Source organism: Myodes glareolus, chromosome 9 (genome assembly GCF_982192425.1).
Source record: "Myodes glareolus chromosome 9, mMyoGla1.1, whole genome shotgun sequence".
Lineage (NCBI taxonomy): Eukaryota > Metazoa > Chordata > Mammalia > Rodentia > Cricetidae > Myodes > Myodes glareolus.
This window is the reverse complement of record NC_142034.1, coordinates 34,954,340-34,971,523: the sequence shown is the minus strand read 5'-3', so window position 1 is coordinate 34,971,523 and position 17,184 is coordinate 34,954,340. Positions and strand designations below refer to the sequence as shown.

At 41.4% G+C, this 17,184-nt stretch overlaps 2 protein-coding genes across 5 annotated transcripts in view; both read left to right on the top strand.

Annotated features, from left to right (window-relative positions):
* Window positions 1-11,751, top strand: part of Hsf5 (heat shock transcription factor 5) — a 50,890-nt gene extending 39,139 nt beyond the window's left edge. The window contains exon 6 of the mRNA XM_048446664.3: window positions 9,501-11,751. Within this exon, the coding sequence (XP_048302621.2) occupies window positions 9,501-9,571 (71 nt within the window). The 3' untranslated portion in view covers window positions 9,572-11,751. The remainder of the gene's footprint in view (window positions 1-9,500) is intronic.
* A 2,181-nt stretch (window positions 11,752-13,932) lies between these two features.
* The window catches only part of Rnf43 (ring finger protein 43), a 69,388-nt gene continuing 66,136 nt past the window's right edge, over window positions 13,933-17,184 (top strand). For 2 of the 4 annotated variants that reach the window (XM_087910126.1, XM_087910124.1), the window contains exon 1: window positions 13,933-16,144. In XM_087910126.1, coding sequence (XP_087766252.1) covers window positions 15,893-16,144 — 252 coding nt within the window. In that variant the 5' untranslated portion in view covers window positions 13,933-15,892. The remainder of the gene's footprint in view (window positions 16,145-17,184) is intronic. The other 2 variants (XM_087910127.1, XM_087910125.1) reach the window with 2 other exon arrangements.

The following is a 17,184-nucleotide window of genomic DNA, read 5'->3' as shown; positions in this document are numbered from 1 at the left end:
CTTCTTTGTCTCTTTTGACTGATTTTAGCTTGAGGTCTATTTTGTTAGATATTAGGATAGCTACACCCACTTGTTTCTTAGGTCCATTTGATTGGTATATTTTTTCCCAACCTTTAATTCTGAGATGATGTCTGTCTTTGAGGTTGATATGTGTTTCTTGTATGCAGAAGAGGGATGGATTCTGTTTTCGTATCCAATCTGTTAGCCTGTGCCTTTTTATAGATGAGTTGAGTCCATTTACATTAAGGGATATTAATGACCAGTGATTGCTCTCTCCTGTTAATTTAGTTTTCATCGTTGGTGATGTTAATTTGTGCATTTTTTCTTCTTTGGAATTTTCTGTAATGAGATCATCAATTGTCTGTGTTTTTGTTGGTGTAGCCATCTTCCTTGGGTTGGAGTTTTCCTCCTAGTATTTTGTGTAGGGCTGGGTTTGTGGCTAGGTATTGGTGAAATCTACATTTGTCATGGAATATCTTGTTTTGTCCTATTATGGTGATGGACAGTTTTTCTAGGTATAGTAGTCTGGGCTGGCATCCATGGTCTTTTAATGTCTGCATAATGCTTGACCATGACCTTCTGGCTTTCATTGTCTCCACTGAGAAGCAGGTGTAATTCTGATAGGTCTACGTTTATATGTTACTTGGCCTTTTTCCTTTTCAGCTCTTAATATTCTTTCTTTACTCTGTATGTTTAGTGTTTTGATTATTATGTGGCGAGAGGACTTTTTTGGGGATCCAGTCTTTTTGGTGTTCTGTAAGCTTTTTGTATCTTTATAGGCATATCTTTCTTTAGGTAGGGAAAGTTTACTTCTATGATTTTGTTTAATAAATTTTCTGTGCCTTTGAGTTGAACTTCTTCTATACCTATTATTCTTAGATTTAGCCTTTTTATGGTGTCCCATATTTCATGGGTATTTTGGGTTAGGTTTTTATTAGATTCAATGTTTTCTTTAACTGATGAGTCTATTTCCTCTATTGTTTCTTCAGCGCTTGGAATTCTCTCTTCCATTTCTTGTATTCTGCTGTTCATGCTTGCATTTGTGGTTCCTGATCTTTTTCTCATGATTTCTGTTTCTATAATTCCTTCAGCTTGTGTTTTCTTTATTTTTTTCTTTCTCAATTTTCAAGTCCTGAATAGTTTCTTTTATATGTTTGAGTTCTTTTTTCTTGGTTTTCTTTAAGTGATTTTCTGATATCTTCCAATTTTTTGTTTGTTTTTTCCTCCATTTCTTTAAGGTAATTTCTCATTTCATCTTTAAGAATTTCAAACATTGCGGGGAGTGGGAGGGTGGTGGGAGGAGGGGTGGAAATGGAAACTTTTATAATTTAATAAAATTACTTTCAAAAAAAAGAATTTCAAACATTCTCTTAAGGTTATTTTTTAGATCATTTTCTTCTAGTTCGTCCATATTTGGTTGTTCAGGTCTTGCTTTTGTAGGGTCTTTAGGTTTTACTGGTATTGTGTTGCTCTTTGTGATGTAGCATGTGATCTTACCTTTTCTACTCATCTTTTCCTCTAATAGGTATGGTTGGGCTATCTGAGATTCTGTTGAATAATCTTCTAGGTGCCAGTGAATCCAAAGCTCAGATGGTTGTTCCTCGTGGTACAGTCAGTGTCACAGTTCTAGTTACCCCATTGGTTATTCCTGTTCCTGGAGGTAGCTCAGTGCCCCTGTGCTTTGGTCTGCTCCCTTGGAGTTTGCTGTCTCAGGCCTACTTTGGCCTAGGCTGCTGACTTTGATCTGTTTCTGTAAATCTTGGTCTGGATCTCCTCCTGCAGAAGTCTCTGGCCTGGAGTTGGACCTGTTCTGGTGGAGATCGCCGACTCTGGATCTGGTCACTGGTTCAGTCCTGATCCACCTGTGTCCTGGGACTGGGTTTGCTTCTCGCTTCTGCTCCTGGTGGAGCTTGTTCTCTCTGTGTCTTAGGTAACTGATTCAGTCCCACTCTGGTTCTGGTGGAGATCGCAGACTCTGAGTCAGGTCGTTGGCTCAATCCTGGTCTGCCAGTGTCCCAGGACTAGGTTGGCTCCCAGGACTGAATTTGCTCCTGGCTTCTGCTCCTGGTGGAGCTTGTTTTCCTCCAGCACTCTCTGTCCTAGGAGTCGATCTTTCTCTTTTACTGCCTGATCTCTTGATGGCTAGAATTTGTTGCTGTGCCTGATTTCCATCTCTCTTTGGACAAGGCCTTGGGCCACATCGTTTGTACCATCAACACATCTTTTGTACCACTGGTCTTTCTATACATTCTCCTTGCAGTATCAGATCCTCTCTGGTCTTTCTCTCCTCTTCCTTCAGGCCCAAATCTTAGCTCCCTTGGACAGAAGTGCTGAGGTAGGCCTTCTTTTCCTGATACCCTTGAAGCCTCATCCTCCCTAACCCAAACAACCATCAAGCTGCTTCTTCACCATAGAAGATATGGTGAAGTCACTCCCTAATAGTACCTCTGATACCTGCTGTTAAAATACTTTCCTCTTCCAGTACATATTATGGTTAGAAGTGTAAATGATAAATAATTAGCATGTTACTTATCTTTATTAACTCTTCCCATTGACTTTTTCTAAGTAAAGCCATATCCCTTGGCTAATGGTGGTAAGAGATATCTTAATTAGCCCTGATTTCCTGTAGTAGAAAATATGGACTGTGAAATAATAACATCATTGTGACTCTAATCATACTTTTATTTCCTCAGGAGAAGGTTGCGAATGACTCATAATTAAGCTGGGACATCTCTGCTGAAAAGTTAGATTTTATAGTTAACGTGTAAACAGAAGTGTAATTTATGATGTTGCAAATCTTTCTTCTCTGAGTGAATTAGCCTATCAGTTTGTCTATTTAAATATGAATATAGAGTTGGGTTGTAATTACACATATTTGTCATCCCAGAACTTGGGGGATAGAAGCAGCAGGATGACAAGTTCAAAGACATTGTCAGCTAACCAAAAAGAAACCAAGTAACTGGCTTGGCATGGTGACTAATTAGTAGCCAATACCCAGTTCATGGTAGCAACAGAATTTTTACAATAATTGCTATTATTTTCATAGTAGTTGTTTTAGTTGCTTTTCTTCTGCTGTGATGAAACTTTGTGACCAAAATCAACGTGGGAAGGAAAGGATTTATTTGCCTTTCTCCTCCTGAATCACAGTCCATTGAAGGAAGCCAAAGCAGAACCTCAAGCAAGGCAGGGACATGAGGTCAGGAGCTGATGCTAAGGCCTTGGAAGAATGCTGCTTACTCACTTGCTCATCAACAGCTTGTTCAGCCAGTTCGCTAGTCCGCTCACTCACTCACTCAAGCACACATTTTCTCTCTCCTTCTTTGTTTTCTCCCTCCCTCCCTCCCTCCCTCTCTCCCTCCTTCCTTCCCTCCCTCCTTTCCTTCCTTCCCTGTCTGTGCCTCCCAAGTGCTATGATTAACGGTGTGCACCACTACTGCTCTCAGCCTGCTTTCTTATAGACCCCAGGCCCACTAGCCCAGGGGTGGCACTACCCACAATGGACCTCCTCTACCAATCACTAATTCAGAAAATGTTCGAGAGTCTTGCCTGTCTCCAGTCCGATTTCTGGAGGCCTTTTCTCAATTAAGGTTCCTCCCCCAGATGACTTTGTGTCTAGTTGACATAGAACTAGGCAGGACAGTAGTTAGTAATCTGTTAATTTCCACTAGTTTAAATTTATTTTAGACTATACTTTATTTTTATATTACAATATTTTATTTTTAAAAATATAATCTCATGTATCCTACTGTAGTCTCAGCCTTGGAAGACACTATGTAGTAAAGATTGACCTTGAACTTCTGATCCTACTGAATAACAAGTATGCACCACCATGCCCAGTTTATTCAGTGCTGGGATAGAATTGAAGGCTTTGTGAGTGCTAGGCACGCACTCTGCCACTGTGCCACCACAACTAATGAGAGGAAAACTTCAACATCTTCCTACCAACCTAGTGCGCTCTAGTTCCTTTAGTGCGCTCCTCCACTCTTCTTCCAGCTGGACTCAGCCATTCTACCATTCCTTATGTCCTTGCGTTTGTGGATAGAATCCCATCACTTATGTATACTCACAGACACTGCACCTGTTTCTGCCTTCCATGCCTTCAGGAGCTATAGTCTATCCTTTGTATTAGACCAGCAAACATGCCATTGCAGATCATACGTCAGAAAACTTCTTTCAGCCAGCTGTGACACAAGCTTGTGCTCCAAGCTTCCTTCGAGGCAGGAGGAGGACTTGAGATAAATTTTGTACTTCTACTTGGTTGGAACTTACCTTTCCAGATTTCTGATGGCTGTCACATTGCCAACAATGGGGGTAGTTCTCAATCCCCATTTTCAAGACATGGGTATTTGGACAGATTGCTTCAACCTTAATAAAATACTTGTCTAGCTCCTAAAATCATCCTTTCTGGTTTTCTTTCAAGCCACTAGCCCCTTTCTATACTTGATTCAGAGGAGATGACAACCATTTTCTTTATTTTATCATCTTGATAGTGATGGGTCCTCAATTTGTGTCTGAACTTCAGACTTACATATACTATTATGATGTGTCTGGTCTATATCTTTAGATTTATTTATTGTGTGTGCATGTGGGGGGATGTTCCCGCGCACATGTGTGTGTGTGTGTGTGTGTGTGTGTGTGCTTACGCTGCATATGTTTTTAAAAATGCAAGTGCCCACAGAGGCCAGAAAGGGGCGTTAGATCCCCTAGAATTGGGGTTACAGACAGGTGATAGCTGCTGACTGAAACCCAGGTTCTCATCAAAAGAAATATGTGCTCTTAACTGCTTGAGCCCTCTCTCCAGCTCCCCACTCTCTATCTTTGGATATGTCCAATTTGTTTCCAAACTTAACATATTTTATCCTCTCTCCAATTTTACATATCTATACATAGTACCGTGTAGTTTTCTAGTCACACCGAAGTCTTGAAGTCTCTACTGTCTGCTTTCTCTCTTAGACCATTAGCAAATCCTGCCCATTCAGTGTGGGTTCAGACACAGAACTGACCCTTTCTCACCACCCTCTGCTTGGTTACTACACCCCAGTACTCTGCATCCTCTTGTGTAGGTGACTTCATGGCTTCTTGGCTCGTCTTCCCTGCTCACTGTTGCAGCACAGCCAACCACCCTGAGAAACATTACTCAGGGAAGGCTAGAGCTCAGTGATGAGCGCTTGCATAGGATGTACAAGGCCCTGGCTTCCATTCCCAGGGCTAGAAAATGATTTTAAATCCTTTTTTCATTCAAACTAAAAGATTTTAAATCCTTTTTTTTGTTCAAATTTTCCTTGTAGATTTCCATCACATAATAAACTCTAAAAAAATCCTTAATATGGGCTATAAGATTTTGAATGGTTTAGCTTCTGACCGCTGTTGTGATTTCATCTCCCCCCACCTTCTTCATCTGGTCCAGACACAGCAGCCTCCTCTCTAGTCTTTGACACATCAAGCATATTCCTGTCTTCACACTTGTGCTCTCTGAATGGGATGCTCTTTGTCCAGACTGTCGTCCCATTCTCTCCCTGCTCAGAAGAGCCTCCTGACTATGTCTTGCTCTTCTTCATTCATTCTTGTTATTTGCTTTCTTTTATTGTTCTTGTCTCTACCTGACATTTCCCATTATTGTCTCCTCTTCTAGGAAGCTAATTTGTTAAAGAAAAATCTATTTTTATTATGTACTTATTTATCTTTTTATTAGTTTTTTGAGACAGGGTTTCTCTGTCTTGCCATGGCTGTCCTGGAACTAGCTCTCTAAACCAGGTTAGCCTCAAACTCACAGAGATCTGCCTGCCTCTGCCTCCCGAGTGCTGGGATTAAAGGTGTGCGTCACACTGCTGCCTGGCACAAAGATTTATTTTTGCAATATCCCTAGGACCTAGAACATTACTGTGGTATACCATGTTTGTTGAGTGAATAAATGAAGAACTTTTTTCTCCATCTTTTAGAGTGTATCTATTATATCTTATGGTAATATATATGTATATATGTGCTAACTATGTTCACATTTTTTGCTGTCATCACCACCAAACTGAAACTCTATGCTCCAGGCCTGCCAGCCATCATTCTACTTTCATTTCGTAAAATGGTTTTTATGTTTCTTTCCTTATTTTGCTCAGGCTCAGGTGGCAGCATTTGTGTGGAGGAGCTGGTTCTCTGTTTACTACGTTGTTTCTAGGATGGGGCTGAGATTGTCAAGCTTACAGACAAAACACTTACCCACCTCACTGCCTCACTAGACCACAATTCTACTCTTCCAGAGGTCCTGAGTTCAATTCCCAGCAATCACATGGTGGCTCACAGCCATCTATAATAAGATCTGGTGCCCTCTTCTGGCCTGCAGACATACATGGAAGGAATGTTGTATACATAATAAATAAATAAATCTTTTTGAAAATTACTTTTTAATTGTGTGTGTGTGTGTGTGTGTGTGTGTGTGTGTGTGTGTGTGTGCGTGCGTGCATGTATGTGCAGTGGTGGAGGTACCACAGTGTATATGTGGATGTCAGGACAACTTGCAGGGGTTATCTCCTTTTACCCTAGGGTCCCAGGGATTGAACTCAGGTCATCAGTCCTGATGGCAGATGCCTTTGATGGCTGAGCCATCTGGTAAACTTTGTACCCATGATTAAACCCAGGGCCTTGCAACATGCCAGTAGGTAATTACTATACTACTGAGTCATATCCCAGTCCCGACTTTCTATCTCTAGGAGCAATGTTTAGTCATGAAGAGGTAAGGTTTGGCTAGTTGAGGAGTCATTTTACTTCTGTTTTACTAAATGCTTCTACTAAATGTTTGGCACTGTTAGGTGCAGTAGGGACACACAAGTACCAGTCTCCATAGTCCCATTCTGTTGAAATAATAATCACATGTGTTGTGTGCTGGGGGTGGAGCCCAGAGGTTTTTTGTTATTCCACCATTAAGGAAAAAAATGAGAAAAGAGGAAAGGGAAAGAAAAAGCAGGTGTGATGATGTACACCTAACTGTAAAACCAGCAGGGAATCAGAAGTACAAGGTCATTCTTGGCTATAAGCTTGAAGCCAATCTGAGCTACATGACCCCTTGCCTCAAAATAGAACAAGGAGCCTGGAAAGATGGTTCAGCAGTTAAGAGCACGGCTGCCTTTGCAGAGGACCTAAGTTTGGTCCCAGCACCCATGTCTCACAGCTCACAGCCACCTCTACTTCCAGCTCCAGGGGATCCAGAACCTTCTGGACTTCTGGACTCCACAAACATCTATACCTATGTGTACATGCCCTCACAGAGACACATAATTAAAACAATATACCTTTAAAACACCACCACCACACATAGAGAGAACACTGTCTCTTACTGAGGCTGGGCACACCTATACGGACCATCTCACTTCTGTGCCAACTGACAGCTGAGAGAGGGTTAAGGAGGAATTTTGTACGTTAGAGTTATTTCCTATTTCCCTCTTTGCTTTTGTTTGTTTGTTTTGGTTTTTTGTTTGTGTTAGTTTTTGGTCTGAAGTTATTTCTACTTACTAGGAAAAGATGCCTTTTGGAGGTAAAAATAACAAATGAGTCCTTTAAAGCATGTGATTCAGCAGCAGGTAGTGTGCTCACATTGACATACAGGTTCCCAGAGCATCTTCATCACTCTCAGTGTTACTAAGAACGTTTTCGTTATTGTTTTTAACATTTCTGCATTTTCTCTTGCTCTGCTAATCTGTCTTTGGCCTCTGTGAGTTTACCTAATCACAGTATTTCATGTAAATGCAATCACACATCATGGGACCTTTCGTCACATGTCTAGCATAATGCTTAGGAAAGTTCACACACATTGGGGTCACCTTTATGCACTGAGCTATCTCACCACTGCCACCACCTCCTTTTTTGTTTTATTTTTTGAGAAAGGGTTTCTCTGTGTAGTCCTGGGCTGTCCTGGAACTCACTCTGTGGATCAGGTTGGCCTTGAACTCACAGAGATCCGCCTGTCTCTGCCCCCCAAGTGCTGGCATTAAAGGTGTGTGCAGCTGTGCTCAGCTCCAGATTTCATCTTAATTTGAAGCCCAGTTACTGAAAAGAAGGTTTGATGTTGTATTCAGTCTACTTCCTGAGAGATCTGTAGTCCCTTTAGTAGTTCTACCTTTATCATTATCAGGATTTCCTAGTCTGTTTTCACAGTGGGGTTACAAACGGATCTGTTCACATCTCAAAGTCAGTCTGTTTCTTTTCTTTGTCATGTGGTGTGTGTGTATGTGTGTGTGTGGTGTATGTGTATGCGGTGTGTGTGTATGTGTGTGTATGCGGTGTGTGTGGTGTGTGTGTGCATGTGTGTGATGTGTGTACATGTGTGTTATGTGTGTGTGGTGTATGTGTATGCGGTGTGGGGGAGAGGAGGTGTATGTGTATTTTATTTTATAGTAGCCCTGGCTGATCTAGACTACACTATATAGACTCTTGCCTCTGCCTCCTAACAAGCCTGTGCCCCCCCCATATCACAAAATCTTACTTTAATATTTTTTATTACCGTGTGCCTTGTTCTTGTCCTGATGTGGAGCTGAAGTATTTAGAAAATGATCATAATTGTTACTCCTACATCTTTTGGTCTGCTTTCAAAATTCCTGAAGCCTACATTGCACTCCATACCAATTAAATAAAAATATCTGAAGGAGGGAGCCCCAGGCATTGGTTTTTTGAAGACTGCCAAATGATTTCAGTGTATAACAAGGTGGCTTTCCTTACTAGCCATATAATAGCTTAGTTGCTCCGCCTCCCGATTATCAACTTACTTGTTAGGGCTAAGTGGATGACTTATAATAATGTGTTTATCCACTTAAAAATGTCCATATGTCACATAAGTGTATTACTAGTTTTCACTGTGGAAAAAAAAAGTCCTGAACTCGTATTTGAGGTAACAACTTTTACTTCTTTCTAGTCCTGATAAATCACTTTGCCTCTTGATCCCTGTCAGGGTATGCCTTTTTCTTTACTGTTCAGGGATGGTGTGTGTGTGTGTGTGTGTGTGTGTGCGTGTGTGTGTGTGTGTATACAAGAGTTCAGTTGTGTTAGTCAACAACTCACCTTCCTGTCCTTGCAACAGAAAGGAAATGAAGTTTTGTTTGTATGTATATGTTTAATCTTAATTCCTTTTTACACTTTTTCTTTTAAGTTTTCTTTGTTTGCTTGTTTGTTTTGAGGCAGGATCTCACTGTAGCCTAGGCTACATGAGCCTTTCTAAGTAGCTAAGGCTGGCTTTGAACTCTCATCCCTCCTGCCTCCACCTCCCACCACATCTGGCTGTTCCTTTTAAAAATGTATAATAAAAGGTATTATTTTAAACCTTGTTGATCTGTTGGATTCACACCTGATCTTCTTTAAGAAGTGGTAAGCATGTCCTAACATCTAGACTTTGGTGAAAAGTGTAATTTCTAGCCACTTACACAGATTAACGATAGACAACTTGCCCTTCTTGTATGAGACTTGCTGGAGAAGTCTGTCGCCTGAGAGCTGAGAGTGAGTAAACCATCCTCTCTTTCTAGATCTTCATCTGCTGGTGGACGTGGCCTGCAAGCAGGAGCACTTTCCAAAGGAGGAAGAGTTGAAAGAATGAGACGGAGTGGATGCCAGATGTGACATTGTGCACTAGCCACAGCTGGGCGCAGACTAGACTTGCACATGACATGCTGTTGGGATTTTTTCAGTTCTGTTAAGGAAGAAAAAGTATTTTTTGTTTTGTTAATTGAGATTTTGTTAAATTGAAAATTGGGAGTTTGGTATTTCCTACAGCTGTTCAGTTCAGATTACTTACTTTGACAAACTGCTTCAACATCTAGCGGCCTTTTTTTTTTTTTCCTGCCCAGATTCCTTTCAAATGAAAAGTCCTGGCCTTCAAGAAGCATCTAAAATCTGCTCTGTTGATGGCACTGGAGCAGTGTGTGTGCTGAGTTGGGATGCCATTTTGAACAATGTCAGCACAATATCGTCTGTCTCAAGTCACAGTGTGACCCTTTAGAGAAGGTGGTGTGATAAACAAAGACATGTGAGGTCACCAAAGTCACCAGTCCAAGTGGGTCAGGAGTTCCAGGGAGGAAGTTCTGGAAAAACTCATTTTCTAAGTGATTAACCAAAACTTCTCTTGTTTCTGAACCCCATGTCCTGTTTCAGGAGCAAGGCATCCAGACTTGGCCCGTTCATCAAACTAACAGCCTCTGGTTCTTGAATATTAATGGGAGCATTTTTTCCCATTGTCATGTCTTTCCTTAATTTGAATGATAAATTGTTATAAATAGTAAAAAAGTTTTGTTAATATCATTTACATAAATGTCTTCTAAAGAAAATATTTAATTTGTTTAATTATATTTATAAATGCTGAGAGATTTAAAAGTTTTAAAACTTTGTATTTTTATTAACCTTGCAGAATAGAAAGATTAAAGGGCACGTGTGTAATTTTATTTTTGAAGGGTAAATGTATAATATGTGAACAAAAACACTGAGGTTTAACACAGTGTTTTTTTATTTTAGATTTTTACATTCAACAGTATAAATTCTTATCTATAGAAGGTATTGTGTGCAAATTTGGGGGGAAATTGCTTCATTGTCATTTACCAGAAGCTATACTTTAATTTTTAAAAATTTTTTATTTTTTATATTCTTTAATTTTTAAGAAGCAGTTTATTTTTGAAATACTAAATAGGTTAAGCTTCTGAGAGACTTCTGGATAGTGGGGTAGATGATCACCATTTTTCCTTCCCCTCATAGGACTGTACATTTGAGTAGTGGATTGTGGGGCTGTTTTGAAGGTGAAGAGGGACATTTTGGATGTCCAGTTTCTGTAGTTGATCCATGTCTGCCAAATGACAGCAAGAACCAGAAAGGTTTGAAATATTTCAAGTTGACTAAAACTTTCTTGTTGGATCTACGTCAGTTTTCCTAATAAGTGCTGCAGAAACAAAAGGAAAGTCTATGAATTTAAAGCTAATGAAAAAGAAACAGCACTTAACAATGGCGTAAGCACTGGATTAGCACTGTAGCTCTCTAGTCCGTTCCTTGTGCTGCACTGTGCCTTCCCAGTGTGAGCAGACCTAGACGTGTATCAGAGTTCCAGCTGTTTTGGAAAGGGTAAGCTCGATTGCTCTACAGCGACTCAGTTTAGATTTGAGAGCAGGTTTTGATTCATCTAATTAGACTAGTTGGTGCTCATGTCTTGGGCGCTTATTCATCGTTACTAGTAAGGCGTGAAAGATGAACTGATTATCAAAACATGCACATCTTGTATCCATGCCAAATATATTGGCAAAGTATGTGAAAAGGAGACCCAGTTTTCTAATGAAGGAACTTTGCCTTTTCTCTGTCCCATTGAAGAGCTGGTAAGCTGTGTAGGTGATAGTTCTTCCCCTCAAATGCCTTTCTTAGCGTTATGTGTATTGAAAAAGATAATACCTTTTGAGGAATATGTGTCAAGCAGGAACCTTGGCACAGACATGGTTTCAGTGGTTTAAGGCTTGATCAGTGAATTGCCTTGATCAGCTTTGCAACCTTTTGTATATATGAGCACACCAGACAATGGAGCTGGACCTCCTGCTCTACTCAGTGCCTGGAACCCGTCTCCTAACGCTCTCATCAGTGGCTTGTGCAAGGGCAGCAGGAAAGTGAAGTCTGCACACATGAATGAGCCAGGAGGGCCTGCCTGACACATGCTAAGGAAGCTCCCGTCCAGCACCTCAGTGCTTCAGCACCTTAAGCACCGATCAGTTTCAATCAGTCAACAATAAAATGAATGTTCCAACCAGACCTCTTGTCTTACTTGTTTTACTATGTATTTATTTGTTTGTTTGTTGGTAGCCAGTAGAAAATTTAGTCATTATGATCACTAATGCTGGTGAACTTCAAAGACAATGCATTCTGCTTTTCAAAAACTGATTGATTTCTTTTCTCTTTTTCCCCCTGCAGTTCTGGAGATGAGCCCAGAGCCTGGAATCCATGCGAGGCAAGCACTGTCTTCCTTTTGTTTGTAGTTTTGAGACAAGGTCTTGCTGTGTAGACCAGGCTAGCCTTAAACTTGCAGTGGTCCTCCGGCCTCTCTGTATCTGGAGTTCTGCATTGCAGGTGTGCGCTACTCTACGTAGTCTACTTCTCAGTCTTTAAACATTGCCCTGAAGATGTAGTTCAGTTGGTAGTGGGCCTGAAGCCCCAGGCTCATCATTAACACCACATACAGCAAATACATTCCTGCAGTCACAGCAGAGGCCAGCCTGGGGTACATGCGACCAAGACACTGTCACAACAAAGCAACAAAACAGAAGTTGTCCAGACCTTTACAAATTATTATTATTATTGCTTTTTTTTTTGAGACAGGGTTTCTCTGTAGCTTTGGAACCTGTCCTGGAACTAGGTCTTGTAGACCAGGTTGGCCTCGAACTCACAGAGATCCGTCTGTCTCTGCCTCCAAAGTGCTAGGATTAAAGGCGTGCGCCACCACCACCCAGTTTACAAATTATTTTTAATAATGATTAAAAATCTAAGTGTTTCTAAAGATAATATTTTACAGAATCCCAGATTTTGGAACAGGATGGATGAATAGTCTTCACTCACTAGTCAATCCAGGCAGGAACGACAGTGGTTAAAGATGATCTGTAAGGTTGAGTTGAGGCTGAGGATCTCAGTGGCAGAGCACTGGCCCTGAACTTAAACCTCAGCACACAAAAGAAGTCAGTGTCAGTGAGATGGCCTTTTCACACCACAACAATGCCATCTTGATGACATTTCCAGGGAAGCTCTATGGCATATCAACTCATCTGAATATTTTTTTTAACTTATCATTTTAGTGATCCGAATCAGTGCACTAAAGTATAGCGCTGTTTGACTTAACCCTCAGTCTTTCATGGTCTTTTGTCATCATTCCCATAGTTCATAATTTCCTCAAGAGAAAGCAACCAAATATATATATATATATTGGTTTTTCAAGACAGGGTTTCTCTGTAGCTTTTGGAGACTGTCCTAGAACTAGCTTTTGAAAACCAGGCTGGCCTCGAACTCAAACTCACAGAGATCCGGCTGCCTCTGCCTCCTGAGTTCTGGGATTAAAAGCGTGCACCACCACTGCTCAGCTGCCTATACTGTTTTTATTAAGCATATTTAACTTTTTAAAAAAGATTTACATGTATAGGTGTTTTGCCTGCGGTGCCTGTGGAGGCCAGAAGAGGGCGTCAGGTCCCCTAGAACTGGAGTTATAGACGGTTGTGAGACACCATGCAGATGCTGGGAACTGAACCCCAGTCCTCTGAAAGAGCAAGCAGCAAGTGCTCTTAACCACTGAGCCATTGCTTCAGCTCGAAGCATAAGTTTAACTCTTGGCTTGTATTACGACAGACTTACAATCTTACATTGAAAGAATAGGTCTGATGCAAAGAATGAGATGGAAATAGCAGATTCCAGACTTCTGACAGCAGCCTGATTTGAAAGATCCAAACAGGTACAGTTTACACAGAACTACTGAACTTACAGTATAAGAACTGAAGAAAATCTATATAGAAAACGCACAGAAGCTTTCCAGGGTGGCAGACAAAAAGCATCAAGTATAAGATCTCTCAATCCCATCTGTGCTATTGATAGACACTAAAACATGGGAAGAATAGAAATCTATTTGAACTTGTATTTGCAAGACTTTGCGCCACTCTTTTGCCTTTTGGATTCTTTTATGTCTTCTGTTTATTTTCTCATACCACCATCTGTGCCCTATTGCTTACAGAATTCTCTTAGATGTGTTTGAGTGGCCCTGATTTATATGCTGTTGGGAAAAGTAAGGACTGATTGAATTGAGTGCAGTTGGGCAGTGGCTCGCTAGAGGGAGGAAAGGAGCGAGAACCAGGAAGAGAGCGGGAGAAGACTTGGTTAAGTTTGCGAGGGCGTGCACCCCGAGGAGGTGGGGCGGGCTTGCGCGTAGCTGCTCCACCCTCACTTTGTCAGCAGGTAGAGAGTGTGATTGCAGTCCCAGGGGAGGGAGTTAGAGCTAGAACGCCAATTACCAACCACAGGCTTCCTGCTGTGGGGAGCTGATCCAGAATTGTCTCTGGAAAGGAAGCGTGAGTCCTTCCTTCTTCTGAACTTCCCAAGTCCATCCATGATTCAGAGATACCGCCTTCTCCCTCTGGGATTTTCTGTGTTTCTGGTATTGAATTGTTGTATTTACTACTTTGTTGTCTTTCAAGAGCTGATCATTTTAATTTTCCGTACAGAAGCTGGGGAAAAGGACTTTTGTTAGATTTCGGAGATGATTTTGGATCTTCTTTAAGCATTTCCAGAGTCCTTGAGGACAGTAGCTCTCGTCCTGGAATAAGTTTCTGCCTTTGACCTGCGTGGACTGCTTTCTCGGGCTTCGGAATTTCTCCGCACCTACCTGTAGTGCGTGCACTTGTCTGAGTGAGAAGGTGGAGGAAGACTGAGCCGCACTGGGTTAAGCAGCTCAGATCTTTTAAAAGCAGGATTTATAAAAAGCATAATTGAATTTGTTTCACCCCGTGGATTCCAGTGGGCCCGACAGCACAACAGGTTTGCAGATTTTTTTTGAAATTCTTTTTTTGTTTTCTTCCTCCCTCTGTCTCAGCAAAAGTAAGGCGTCTATATAGCAGGTTCATGTTCAGTGGCTTGGCTTTTGAGCGCTACTGAAGACTGTAGGATTTTCACACCTGGCCTTAGAACGCAGCAGGCTTTGTGAGGAAAGTGCATTTATAGTTACTTGAACGTGCTCATTTTAAAATCTGATGCTTATACAAGAACCTGAAGTTTCATAGGAGTCTAGAAATACCCCAGATCTGCTCCACTCTGCTTGATTCCCCCCACCCAGGGTGCTCAACGTAGAGCCTGTGACTTTCCCCCTATCTTTTATTCCCCACCCCTCAAGGAATTTGAAAACGTGTTAGGAACAGTTCTTTGTTTTTCTTCTGAGTCCCAGAGATTACAGACTCTAAGGTCTGGATAGTAGTTTCCACAGCGCGTTGAGGGAAGCCAAGTGCTTGATATTCTCAAACTGGAGAATAAAATCTGGAATCCCTGAGCAAAAAAGGAAAGTGGAAACTAATTTGAACTGGGAAATACCTGGAAAGCTGACCTCATCGAGTATCCCAATATGGGAGTTGGGAGAGGTTTTGGCATTCAGATTTACTCTGTCGGATGTCAAAGATATATGAATTTATGCCTAATTTTACAGGTACTTTTGGTGGAACACAAAAAAATATATTGAAGTTCTTTAAAAGTGTATAAATTCAGTAGGCCTAGAACCCTGGGCTCTGCTGAAACACAATCTAGCATGGACGTTGTAATGAATTCATACTGTAGCCACCTTAGGCATCCCTCCAGGTGTGGCCTAATTAATTTCCACTCCTCTCCTATTAAAAAGAAAACCCCCTCATGGTCTTCAGCCATTTAAAATGGACTGGTTTTCTGCTTAACAAGGGCCATCTTCTGAGCTCTGAGCTGGAGCTCTGCCTCCTCACTTTGATGCACTACTTAGCCTTTTCTCTTGGTTTTGGTTCCTCAACACTGGGGTTTCGTGCCTCAGAAATCGGATACATATGGAAGACCAGCAGCAAGTGATCTGACACACAACCAGTCCATGCTGGCTCTAAGGCACATCTGGAAATTCCAGCGAGCAGTGGTGCTGTTTCTGTACCCACAGTGACGATGGGAGAAAATGACATACCTGCCCCAGAAGTGGGCTGAAAAACAAAAAAAAACCTCTTCTCCTCCCAGTCAGGAATGTCCCCTGTGCTTGGGAATACACTGTAGAGACAGGAAGGACTAGAGTTCTGACTTGGCTTTCGGAAACTGAAGCACAGCGTCTTTCCCCTCCATTTTCTGGATCTGAGAACTTGCCTTTGGGATGAGCTAGTGGAAGCAGTATGCATGGCCGAAGAGCTTTGATGCAGCTGGTAGCATGAGTGGCGGCCAGCAGCTGCAGCTGGCTGCCCTCTGGCCCTGGCTGCTGATGGCTACCCTGCATGCAGGCTTTGGACGCACAGGACCCGTGCTGGCAGCAGCGGTGGAGTCGGAAAGATCCGCAGAGCAGAGAGCGATTATCAGAGTGATCCCCCTGAAAATGGACCCCACAGGAAAACTGAATCTCACTTTGGAAGGCGTGTTTGCTGGTGTTGCAGAAGTAACTCCAGCGGAAGGGAAATTAATGCAGGCAAGTATAACTTTATTCATTTTACTTTCCATCTGTTGGAAATACGCCTTCTTCTTCTGACAAACCAAAACCCGGGCAAGGGTTAGCTTTCCTCCCTCCACTGCTTAGCTTTGCATTTCTTCATTCTTGTGCGGATATTACTTTATTAGCAGTCTAAAGCAAAATTTTATTTTATCCTTAAAGATATATAAATTCTGTATTGTAGACGATAATTTGCTTATTTTAATTGGTATTACATAACCTCTTGGGGTATGCATAATAAAAATTTTCTTTATAAATATGTATTTGGGGCACTATTTTACTCGGTCAAAAATACAAGTGTATTTAATTGACTTGAATATAGCTTACATCCTGTTAAAATGTAAATGCTGATTTTAATGATCAAGAGCACCCTGAAATTCTAGACTGTCCTTGGATGATATCTGATTACAGTGTCACTTTTAAAATTTAGTCAAGCTTGGACGCTATGGCTGGCTTGCTACCACGTGTGGGTGGCACCCTATTGCTAACCCCCAGGTGACAGGACTAGGTTACAAAATGGACCCCAAGCGTGAACCTGCCCCTACTCCTTCTGGACCAGTTTTTAAATGTACAGTTCAAAACTTGAAACGTTTATTTGATATATGTATTTTTTTGAACTCACAGAGCTTTTCCTGACACAGTTTCTTAGGCTTTCAGGCTGTAACTCATTCACAGGCTGCCTAGTCTTTATGTGTTGAATTTATGAACTTCCTGGGGCCATTGCCTTTCTTAGACCAATTGCTCATTCCCGTGGTGAAGACAGAGCTTGATGAGCTGTGCCCTTCCGATGGGCAACCTACTGTCTTACTTCTTTAAAAGATGTTGTTTATTTAGTAAAATTCATTTTGTAAAGTAACACTTCTTGCTGTAGCCATTAGAGGCGGTTTATACAAGTGATCTCAGCATACAAAGTCAGATTTTTATTTTGTGATATATGTGGACTATGAATTTTAGTTCATAGCTATATGAATTAAAACAGAAAGAAGGTAAGAACATGAAATAAATTACAGCATTATTTT